This window comes from Phoca vitulina, unplaced genomic scaffold (assembly GCF_004348235.1).
Source record: "Phoca vitulina isolate PV1807 unplaced genomic scaffold, GSC_HSeal_1.0 scaffold67, whole genome shotgun sequence".
In the NCBI taxonomy this organism is placed as follows: Eukaryota; Metazoa; Chordata; class Mammalia; order Carnivora; family Phocidae; genus Phoca; species Phoca vitulina.
In genome coordinates, this window is record NW_022589770.1 from 14,010,127 (window position 1) to 14,022,521 (window position 12,395).

Consider the following 12,395-nt stretch of genomic DNA (forward strand, 5'->3'; position numbering starts at 1 on the left):
TTTTTAGATTCCATTTACGAGTGGAATCATATGGTATTTGTCTTTCTCCGTCTGACTTTCATTTAGCATAATATATCCAAAATATATAAAGAACTTATAGAACTCAACACTAAAAAAACAATCTGATTAAAAGATGGGCAGAGGACCTGAATAGACATTTTTCCAAAGAAGGTATGCAAATGGCTAACAAACACATGAAAAGATGTTCAACATCACTAATCATCAGGGAAGTGCAAATCAAAATGAGATATCACCTTACATGCATCAGAATGGCTAAAATAAAAACATAGCAAATGTTGGCAAAGATGTTGTAGAAAAAGGAACACGTGTACACTGTTGGTGGGAATGTAAATTGGTACAGCCACTGTGGAAAACAGTATGGAGTTTCTAAAAAGTTAAAGAAATAAAGTACAATCCAATAATTCCACTACTGGGTATTTAACCAAAGAAAATGAAAACACTAATTCAAAAAAAAGAAAACACTAATTCAAAAAGATATATGCACCTGTATGTTTATTGTAGCATTATTTACAATAGCTAAGATATGGAAGCAACCTGTATCCATAGATAGAAAAATGAATAAGGAGGATGTGGTATGTATGTATGTAAATGGTACGATCTCATCCTTCTTGTGGCTGTGTAATATGTAATATTACATATGTAATTACATATATTAATATGTAATATTACACAGCCACAAGAAGGAATATTACACAGCCACAAGAAGGATGAGATCGTACCATTTACAACAATATGGATAGACCTAGAGGATATTATGCTAAGTCTCCACCCTTTGAAAGGGACTGTAAACAAATTTGCAGATGTATTTTTTTATTAGACTTTAATTTTTTAGATTAGTTTTAGGTTCACAGCAAAATTAAATGTAAGGTACAGAGTTCCCACATACCTCCTGCCCCCAGATAGCCTCCCCCATTATCAATATACCCCCCAGAGCAATACATTTGTTACAACTGATGAACGTACATTGACACATCAACACCCAAAGTTCATAGTTTACATTAAGGTTCACTCTTAGTGTTGTACATTCTTTGGATTTGGAGGAATGTATAATGACATGTATCCACCTCTAAGTATCATACAGAATAGTTTCACTGCCCTAAAAACATCCTGCAGACATTTTTTTTAAAACTGCCACATTCATCCAAATTAGCACATACTTCCTATCTTAAATTTACAATGATTTTTATTTAACTTTTAAAAATATTCAATGCTATTGGGTGCCTGGGTGGCTCAGATGGTTAAGCGTCTGCCTTCGGCTCAGGTCATGATCTCAGGGTCCTGGGATCGAGTCCCGCATCGGGTTCCCTGCTCTGTGCAGAGCCTGCTTCTCCCTCTCCCTCTGCCATTCCCTCTGCTTGTGCTCTTCTGTCTATTTCTCTGTCAAATAAATAAATAAAATCTTTAAAAAAATAAAAATAAAAAAAATAAAAATTCAATGCTATCAATGAAATCAGTCATACTGTATCATAAATATAGTGTTACTGCTAAGGAGTATTAAGGTACACAGGACCATTTGCCTACACACTAAATGTGGCACCCCACTCACCTTTGTCACCAGTGGGTTATAAGCTACTATCATCAAATCTATTTCTATAACTTCCTCCATCTTCTTCCCTTTCTCATTTATTGAGAAGCTTCTATTGGAGGTAAGATACTGTTTCAGTCACTGAGGGTAAGAGTCAAGAGGTAAAAGATGATAAAGATATGATCCCTGACTATAGGTTATAATAGGGAGATAGATATTGAGTAGCAGTAAGATCTGTAAATAGGATGAATGCTTTGGCTGATGTTAAGGCATGAGCAGAGGCATGGTTATTTGAGGGATATGGTGAATGACCGTGTATGTAGAACATGTCTGCAGAAAGGCACTGAAAACAATATATAGAGGGCTCAGAGCCATGATAAGGAATTTGTTTTGTCTCTGTAATGAGAAGACATTAACAGTTATTACAGAGGGAAATGACATGATTGTGTTTTGCAGAGTGCCTCTGAGATCAGAGGCAAGGGGACCAGCTGGGAGATGGTTGGAAAGTTTATAGAGGTGAAGTGTGCATTAGTTCAGATCCACCAAAATGTACTCACCAGGATGATATTAGATATGCAAGAAATTTGTTGGGAGTGGGAACAGGAGAAGGCAGGGGAGTCTTTAGACTGTGAGGTCTCACCCTGGTGGAAGGGGAGAGAGAAGGGGAGGAATGGCTAGGAAAATCTTAGGCTGCAAGCACAGATCTAAGAAAGTTTTGGTCAAATGGGGGTCCTTGAGCTAAAGTCACCCATGGGAGGGTTCCCACATCTTGCAAGAATGGGTCTGCATTAGTTCTCTTGCTGTTCTTAGTAATTGGCTGGGAGCAGCCTATGGGAGTTACGGTTTTAGTATAAACATGGTGGTCGATCCAGAGGGGCAACAGGTGGGCTGTCAATTTCTAGGCTGAGTGTCTCGAGGTAATAGTAATGTCATTAACAGGAAACAGGGAGGAGCAGAGGGTTCTGGAGGAAGGAGAGATCATGAATGTTTGAGCAGAATTGTTTGAGGTGTTCATGGAACATGCATTTGGAAATGTTGAAACAATAGTTGGAAATAATGAGTCTAGAGCTCAAGAGAGAGAGATGAGAGATGGAGTTCCAGATTTAGTGGTCTTCTAAATGAATTCATGGGAGTGAGATGTCCTAGGGATGGAATATGGGGAGAAAAGTGGAAGTCAGGATGCTGGGAAATAGAGCATGTAAAAGGAGGCAGAGCTGTCTGAAGTGAAGTAATTAAAGAAGCTGGAGGATAAATTTTCAGGCAGGGGGTTGTGGACCCTACTCGCATATTCTGGGCCTTTCTTAGGCGTAAGAGGGAGTAAAATCCACCTGAGGATGTAAGGACACTCAGAAGTAAGAAGAGTTGAGGGGTTGCCCATCTGGTGATGTGAGTGAGAGACAGGAAACATGAGACTGAACATTAGAGAAAAGTGGGTAAGGTTCAAAACAGCTATTGTGAGCATCCAAGTAGTGGATGCTTAACCCCCCCAAAAGTATTTTTATAAAAATGCAAACAGAATTTTAGTAAGGATTCTCAATGCCCACATCATCAACATACTGATTAAACAATGAGGAAATAAAATTTCTAAAACTCTGAAATTATTGTATTAATTAATGCACTGTGTTATTTCACAGAACTTAATAGCTGTGGGTTTTCCATTTATAAATGTTTCTCTGAAGCCCATACTTTTAAGGATGCATTTGAACTAAACATGAGAACAGTTTGTGCATTGCTTTGTCATCATGAGATTCTGTGATGGGTGATTATTGTGAATATTGAGCTAGATATTTGTGGGAATTTAGGCGAGTTTTCATTGCAACACCTTTATTCACCTGTATTTTCTGAGCATTTACTATGTGCCTAACAACCTGCTATGCCCCTCCTCACAAAGACATTATAATTTATTTTTTTTAAAGATTTTATTTATTTATTTGAGAGAGAGAGAGCGAGAGAGGGAACACAAGCAGGGGGAGTGGGAGAGGGAGAAGCAGGCTTCCTGCCGAGCAGGGAGCCCGAAGCGGGGCTCGATCCCAGGACCCTGGGATCATGACCCCAAACCGAAGGCAGACGCCCAATGACTAAAGCCACCCAGGCACCCCAAGAGATTATAATTTAGTGGGTGAGATTCTGGGTTGGACTATAACTTTCTCCCTACGCCTATTCCTTTCATCTATAAAAAATTATCTCTTTCCTGCAAGCATGTTAAATTGTTTGAGTTGGACTCCTAGAACATATCCTTCCCTTCTTGTTTTTGCTCTGCTGGCTGACAAATACTCCAGGACTTCCACCCTGATTCTCATTTAAAACTTACCATTTGCCCTGATTATATAGGTAAACTGGTATTCCAGATAAATGTGAATTGCAATGTTTCTCTGTACATTTCTTTAAAAAATGCATGTGTTGTGATGAGCACTGGGTGTTATATGCAACTAATGAATCATGGAACACTACATCAAAAACTAATGATGTACTGTATGGTGGCTAACTGAACATAATAAAAAAAAAAGTGTTCATAGATTAAATGAAGAGAGGTGATAGAGGAGGCCTCCCGTAGAAAGTACTGTGACCCAAGACCAGGGGGAAAATAACAGACATCGTGCCTCTTGTCCCCACTTCCCCACTGTGGGATGTTGTTCTCATTTTCTTACAGCTAGTATTAAGATCTTGAACCTGTATTTCTTTTGGGTGAACAAGAAGGGCTGTAGGGACATGCCTCAGCTCCTTTTGGCTTTGGAGGTGCCCCTGGGGGTAATGAGGGGCTGGGTGCAATGGGATGTTAATTAACTGAGCAATAAGATGGGGAAGAACCTGGCAGGATTAGGGTCAGGTGGATCATAGCCCCAGTCAGGCCTGCATTGTCCTGTCCCAACCACATCTTGTCACATAGGGCAGGTGCCCCTCTGAATCTCAAAGAGTTTTCAATCTGAAGAGTTTCCATGTCCTTATTCTACACTACCCAGAGCTTACAGATTGGTTTACCTTCCTGGAATGAAGAAATTCTGTGATTCACAGACTTTGGTTGTGAAACTGTCCTTTGTTGGGGGAGGAAATTTGACAAATGAGAGGGAGTAGGGTTTATGGGCTAGGTAAGTGGGTTTAAGTCAGGCTGTTATGGGGGGAGGAGAGGGGTGCTGCAAATGATTAGGTGATGCTACAGAAAGGCTACAAATTACAATGGAATTTGTATGCAAATTCCAGGTTCCACTGAGAAAATCAGAAAATGTCCTGACAAGTGCTATCATTCATGGTCTGTTTATCTTGATTGAGACCCTTGACCCCACCCCATGGTTTTCTGAGCAGCTTTGAAGCCAAGGATCTGCAGGTTGGCAAGAAAAATATGCTAAGGCAGTCTCTGTCCTAACATTCTGGCCCCAGCTTTCCCCTTCAGCCTCTGGCAGAAAAAGGCCTTTCTGGGCAAATTCAAATATGATTGTGTTGGTTTTCAGTCCTGATGATTTCCTTGGAGACCTTTTCTGAGTATCTTGCCAAGTACACGAAGGGCAGGGAGTGGGAGGGAGACTCCGACGCTGGTTTGAGTGGCTGTTGTTCTGCACTGGGTGCTGCTGGACTTCCAGAAAATTCTCTGTGGACTTTTGGCCACTGTGGGGACTGACAGCTGTCTGCACTCATATATTTCACAAGGAGGATTTTGTTCTGCGCATAACATTTTAATTGAATTTTTAATTTTTGAATAACAGGCATATTGTCCAAAATTAAAAAACAGAAAGATATGTCAGTTTTGAGAAAGCAAGACTCCTTCAGTCTCCTCCTATCAGTTTCCTGAGAATCATTCCATAGATATTCTGTTAATATATAGCATATGCATATGTATTTATTCCTTTTTTAATATAAACTGCAGAATCATATATACTTTCTCTGGAAACTTAGGCCTAATATTTTAAGATTGCCAAAAACCAAAAACAAAGCATGGATACATTTTTTTCATATAATTGACACAAAAAGTAACCATAGGGATAAGGCTTAAGGGTGGGGAACAATGTGTGTATGCACTCAGTACAGCCTGCCTGTCTTTTCTAATGACATTTTTTCTATTCTTGTTAAAATTCACATACATGGAAAATTAAAACCTGGGCCTAGGGGCGCCTGGGTGACTCAGTCGGTTAAGCGTCTGCCTTCAGCTCAGGTCATGATCCCAGGGTCCTGGGATCGAGCCCCGCATCGGGCTCCCTGCTTGGCGGGAAGCCTGCTTCTCCCTCTCCCACTCCCCCTGCTTGTGTTCCCTCTGCTTGTGCTCTCTCTGTCAAATAAATAAAATCTTGAAAAAAACAAAAACCTGGGCCTAGAGTGCATTGACTATTTAATAGCTAAATTGGTTTATTCCTGTTAGAAAGTATTTATTTGGTGTAGTGGTTGGTACAAAGCCCTGCTTGATATTTTAGGTGCTGGTGACAAGGGAGCTGCTATTAGAAAGTCTCTTATGTGGAATTATGTAAGGAGAAATCATTCATTCTGAATTCTGTGAAGAGGAACAGCGTGAGATCCACCTGTGGATTCTTAGAGAGTGGTGCCGAGGTCACTGAACTCTGTTCTTGGTACATTAGAACCAGGGCATTATGCAATGCTCAGAGGCAGAGGAATAAACAAGGTCAAAAGCAGGCATTTATTCTGTAAGAAAAGAAATTATTGCTTGAATTCCTGAAGGACTACTTGAGGACTTCTGTGGCTGGGGGTGCACAAGAATGCACAGTGACTGACTGTAGGCAAGCATTTGGAGAATGACACACTGTCTCTTTCTCTGTCTGTCTCATTTCCCCCCCCTGGTTAGTTTCATGGCCATTCACATTAAGGAAGGCAGTTACTGGAATTGGGCCTGTTTACAGGAGGAAGCTGTTTTTGTCAGGTTGGAAGGAAGAGAAGAATGTGCACTGCTGTGGGGTTTGCTCTGGAGTAAATGGGAAGCATTTCAGAAGCATAGCCAAGAACCCACCCTACTCTTGATGACTCAAGAGTGTCCATTAGTGTGTCCTTGGTGTACAGAGGACTGCTTATTTGTTTAACTCACTTTGTTCCCAAAAGAAGGTAAATAAGAAAAAGTCAAGCTTGAGAAGCAAAACTTGATCCTATAGTGCTTCTGTCCTCAAATGGTGTTGTCCTCATATGTGTGGCTCTGTGTCCACATTTCCCTTTTCTTATAGGGCAGCAGTCATGAATTAGGACTGACCCTAATATAGCATGTGTTCATCTTAACTTGATTACATCATTAAAACCCTATTTCCGAATAAGATCACGTTCACAGGTACCAGGGGTTAGGACTTCAACATATCTTTTTAGAGGACACAGTTCAATTCACAACACTCCTTTTCCCATCTCCCTCCTGTACTAGCTTCTTACCATATCTCCCTGTTTCCAGGGTCTCCCCTCTGACCTAGCCACCATATCAATAATTATCTTTCTATAATGTAGGAAAGATCATATTATTCATTACTCTATTATTCCTAAAGGTTAAACTCTTGATTTGACAGATAAAGCCCTTCACAGACCATTCTCATTTGGGAGCTAGACCTTTTGTCCTCATGACGTAATATGGAACAGGGATCCCTCTTGCACAAGATCTTAATTGGAGTTGGCCTTGTTGAATTGTGTGCCTACCAGAAACTGCTAGTCAATCCCAGCTGGTAATGGGTTCTCAATCAACCTCTCCGAAGGACGCTTTGGGAAGTGATTGGGTTTCTTGCAGGATTGCTCCTAAGGATGCCGTGCTTGCATATCTCCTCAGATACTGATTTATTGAACTTTCACTTACATTTCCTAAACTTTCAATGGAAGAAGGTAAGATTGTCTGTCAAAAGGCAGTTGGATGACGTTTACTCATGAAACTGATACTTACAAAACTGTCTTCTCTTTCCTTAACCTAGTCTGGCAAAATGACACATCTCTTGTGAACTTATTTCTTGTGAAAGCATATGGAGTGGGAAGGTGGGATGGAGGGTAAAAGTGTTTTCTTTGAGGATAAAGAAGGATTAATGAGAGTAGTATTTACATAGAGTTCAGTAGGATTAAAACAAAGTGAAGCATCCTCTTAGCTAGTTTGCCATTTTAGAGACTGCTGTATATAGATTTTTCTCTGATATAGTAACAATAAAATCAGACAATTCTAAGATTTAAGTGATTGAATCCCTGAGAAGATCGTAAAGGAGCCAGACATCTGACCAAGTAGTTAAATTTTTAGCAGAATGATGTATCTTTATGCAGAAGGGCAGAGAAAGAACCATGTAAGGTCATTTGATCTAGAAACTGTCCTTCAGTGTAGGTGCCATACCTGTAGCAGGTCTGTACCTGGCCCAGTGCGGAAAGTGTAGGATCTGGAGTTAGACAGACTGGGTTGTAACCATTCAGTGTAAAGCCGCGTAGCCTCAGGCAAGTGATCTGCGCATGCCTCAGATTCCTGAGCTGCATGAGAAGCATTTGGTACAATTCCTGCCGAAGAGTAATGCTCAGAAGTCAGATTTTGTCGTTATTATATGAATGACCTCAAATAGGGTGTCACCTGCATCCAAGAACTTTTATTATTCCTTCTTAATTATCAAAGTGTCCTAATGGGAATGCTGGTTAAAACTGCATCTTTTATTACAACTGATACTTTATACTGTTGGGTGAAGGCCTTTTTGTAAGTAGTCTTTTAAGTGACGCAAAGGAAAAAACATCAGAGTTAGTAGAGGAGTTTTAGAGAAAAATATAGGTCATGTATTATTTAAGACTTATACCAATATTGGTATAAGGCAATTTAAAAGGGAAAACAATATTTTAATAAGAGAAAGCAGAATTTTAAAAAATATTTTATTTATTTATTTGAGGGGGGGCGGGGAAGGAGCAGAGGGAAAGGGACAAGCAGAAGCTGTGCTGAGCAAGAGTCCAACACTTAAACCGACTGAGCCACCAAGGCACGCCAAGAAAGCAGAATTATTTGGTGTAAATACCACAGAAATGTAAAGGGAACAGAAGAAACTCAGAATGAGGCAAGTATTATAGTTGGGCAATTCTAACAAAGCCAAAAAAAAGAAGAGCCAAAAAAAAAAAAATTACGAGGAACCAAACTGGAGGGTAATTGAGTGCTGTTTTGGGATTTTTGAGATTTCTGCATACAGTACTTAGTATTGCTGGGGGATTGATTCTTATATTTTCATATAGCTGTTTTCATATATATATTCAAAGAAAACAAAGGTCTTAAACTATAATTGGAGCTCTCTTTTGAGATGTTTTCTGTCTGTAATATTTCTCTCTTTCTTATAATCAGGTGAAAATGAAATCCTTACAACTCTGCATGCCATTTCCAGCAAAAACCAGATCTGGAGATCGTATATGGGCATGGGCTATTATAACTGCTTCGTGCCACAGACGATTTTGCGGAATTTACTGGAGAATGCAGGATGGTAATGTATTATTAGATTGAAAACAAGAGTACTATGTTTTGATTTGCATGATTCTCCCAGTTTCCCCACACCTCCTTACCCCTTGGAGTGTCAGAACTTATACACTGACGTCTACACTCCTGTGTTGTCTCTAACCTCCAAGAACCTACTTGGTTTTCTCTGGCTTGGGAAATTTCCTTACTCAAATGTAGAGGAAATATAGAGTTTCTTTCCACTTTTATTCCCATAAAAAATTTTAGAGCTCTAAAATGTGGATGCTGGTAATCTCGTCTTCTCTAATTTAATGTCTGTTCTGTCTTTGTATTCTGACATATTGAGCAAGATGTCAACTTGTAGGTGGGCAGATTCAGGGCTTTATTCTTTGGAGACACTGGGATTTTAAGGCTATGTCTTTTTTTTTTTTTTAAAGGTTATGTCTGAGCTTACTCAGTGAGTCAGAATCTTAGTCCATTATCTTCTCAGGATTTTAGGAGTATCCTTTATCACCCCCGCCTTATATTCTGTACATGACCAATTGAAAAAGCAGATGTAGTAGCAGGTAAATGGAGATTAAAATATCCGGTTTATTACTTAGCACTTTGTAGAGAAAGAGAACATATGTATTCTGTGAACAGGCTCTTCTAGAAACAGCAAAAGAAAGGGCTGAGCCGCACATCCTCAGGTGTGTGGTCTGTGCTCATCCCACATCTCATATACACAGTAGTTGGCTGTATGACAGGAAGAACCAAACAGAGGTTCACATCTCAACACCTTGGATATTTTTGTCAGGGAGAAGTCCTGGCTCCAAAGACCCGCCCATCTGCTTCTCTGCCCATTGGGAAATATTGTCTGACTGTAGAGGAGGAAAGATGGGGATTCCTGGGCCTTTCTTTTTCTTGTTTTTGGATCAGCATCACTGTATACACCAGCATCTTTAAATTGAAACTTTATTTCAGTTGAGAACTTAGTCTCAAAAGGAATGTATGCACTTATTTCTAGCATAGAAATGGAGTGGGGAGGCAATAATTCCTAGATGACTTTTTTCTTTCAGTTAGTTGGTATAAGAAATTACCATTTTAACTATGCAAGCATGTATGACAAGTATGCAGATGCCATTTATTTGGTCCATAAATACAGTATAGTAGTATTTGAGTTTTACAAAACATCAAATATTATAAATAACCTGAAACTATAACAATACATAAAAATTAGCATCTTACACGGATATACCAGGTGGTGTAAGCTGGAAAGTTGAGTAAATTAACATTGTTTTACATTAATATACACAGTGCCACTTAATATTTATTGTTTTATTCAAGATTTTATTTATTTTAGAGAGAGAAAGCGTGAATGGGGGAGGGGCAGAGGGAGAGAGAATCGCAAGCAGACTACACACTGACAGAGCCCAACATAGGGCTTGATCCCAGGACCCTGAGATCATTACTTGACCCGAAATCTAGAGTCGGATGCTCACCCAGCTGAACCACCCAGGCACCGCAGTGCCAATTAACATTTAAAAAACAAGTTTCAATGCATAGCACTTGATATAAGAAGTAACTTTAATTTCTAGTACAACCAATATTATGTGAGGACAGAATAAGCAATTGCCTCTGTAATTCAAAGGTATTTAGAGCAAGATGTAAAGATTGTCTCTCAGGTTAGCATATATAAAAAAATCAACATAGTAAAGGGAAGGTAGGCTTCTCTATGGGAAATCATAAATTGCCCCCACATGAGCTTTTGAAATACCCAAGTACATCCTCCACCGCAATAAATCTTAAAAAATTGCTGAACACTTTGCATCTTTTGTGAAATATTTTATTTAATAAATTTTGTTAGATTTAACTTGAATTCTCAGTGATCAGAATTCTTATAAATAATTGCCTTATATAAGAGGCTCTCCACCTACCATCATAAGACAGACTATTGAGACATCCATTAGTCCATTTTTTTTTACCTTAAAAACAGAAAATAGGAAAGTACCTGTGCAAAAAACTCAAAGCTGCCAAAAATTTTTACTGTTTTGTTGTAGTCAACACCTAAAGATAGGGCCCTCTCAGCCTCTGTGCAGGGTGGGAGCCTAACTTCTATGAGCACCAGTTAGCAAACCCAGATGAATTTTACACTCCTTCCTGATTTTTGTAATTTTTCATTTCCCTGATTCCACTGAGCTCCTGCTCGTGCCCTCCCTGCTCCCTCATTCTCTCCTTAAAACATCAAGCCATCTCTAATACACACACACACACTAATATGCAGACTCATCTAGGAATACGAACTTTTTGACAGTTTTGGCATTTTTTAAAAAGATTTTATTTATTTGAGAGAGAGAGAGTACAAGAAGGAGGGGAGGAGCAGAGGGAGAAGCAGACTCCCTGCTGAGCAAGGAGCCTCACGTGGGGCTCGATCCCAGGACCCTGAGATCATGACCTGAGCCGAAGGCAGACCCTTAACCGACTGAGCCACCCAGGCGCCCTCAGTTTTGGTATTTTGAAAAGTAAACCTGATACCCTATTTAATTTCAAACTTTGCACAAAGTGTTCTTAGTACAGGAATAAACCCACTGTGGCGACTATGACATGTGAACTTATACTCACTTACCATCATACCACCCACAAGCATAACTGGTTTCTGTGCATTTGAGTCTGTGAGGAGTTGATGTGTTTGGCCATCAGTTCAGACCGTCGTCATCTGCTGCCTCAAGTCCAGACCTGTAGTTCTGAGGCACAAAGCATTTGTCTAGGGTAGGGCGGTGGTCAGCCTGGATGGATGGGAAGCAAAGCAGTCCTGGTTGACCAGAGTGCCTTGTCCTGGATGAAGTTGCTCATGTCCCATCATTACAGGAGCCAGATCTGTTGGCCTGATCACTCCTGCCTTGCCATCCCTGGCCAGAGCTTTTAGTTTCAGTATGCTTCATTTCTTCATCAGTAAGAGAAAGGAAAGAACCATCAAAGAACTAGTTTTTTTGCTTTGGGTGTGTGTGCGAATATATTTGCATTGCTGAGGCTTCTTTCCCACTGTGGTACTGATAAAAGTTTGCATGGTTGAACTCCAAGTTTGATTTCAAAAGGGAATGGCCTGTCTTTCTCCTTACAAAATAAGCCTCAAAAGTACATGAATGAGCTGCGCATTTTAGCTGTCTGAATACTGGCCTGTGGCCTTCACTCTTGGTGGCCATAGAGTATTCACCATATTGCTTCCTGGCTGTGAGTGGATGTGTTAATTTACTTTAGGAGCTGCCAGCATTTTGAGAGGAAGACAATGTTGTTTTTGCTTTTCAGTCCTGGTTTTTGGGAGCATTTTAAATATTGCTCCTTTCCATTCACTGAAAGTTGGTTTGAACCAGAGGGTAATACTGTACCTCACCAGCACTGATAGGGAGGACTGTGCACATGAGGGTGAGGAGATTTCACAGTATCACCCTTCTGTTCTGAATGGTTTCCATAGAGACGGCACCAACAAATTCCGGTGACGTGAGGTGA

At 40.1% G+C, this 12,395-nt stretch overlaps 1 protein-coding gene across 1 annotated transcript in view; it reads left to right on the plus strand.

Annotated features, from left to right (window-relative positions):
- Nucleotides 1–12,395, plus strand: part of GLDC (glycine decarboxylase) — a 94,880-nt gene that overhangs the window by 9,952 nt on the left and 72,533 nt on the right. Inside the window, exon 3 of the mRNA XM_032392352.1 lies at nucleotides 8,802–8,937. Coding sequence (XP_032248243.1) covers nucleotides 8,802–8,937 — 136 coding nt within the window. The remainder of the gene's footprint in view (nucleotides 1–8,801; nucleotides 8,938–12,395) is intronic.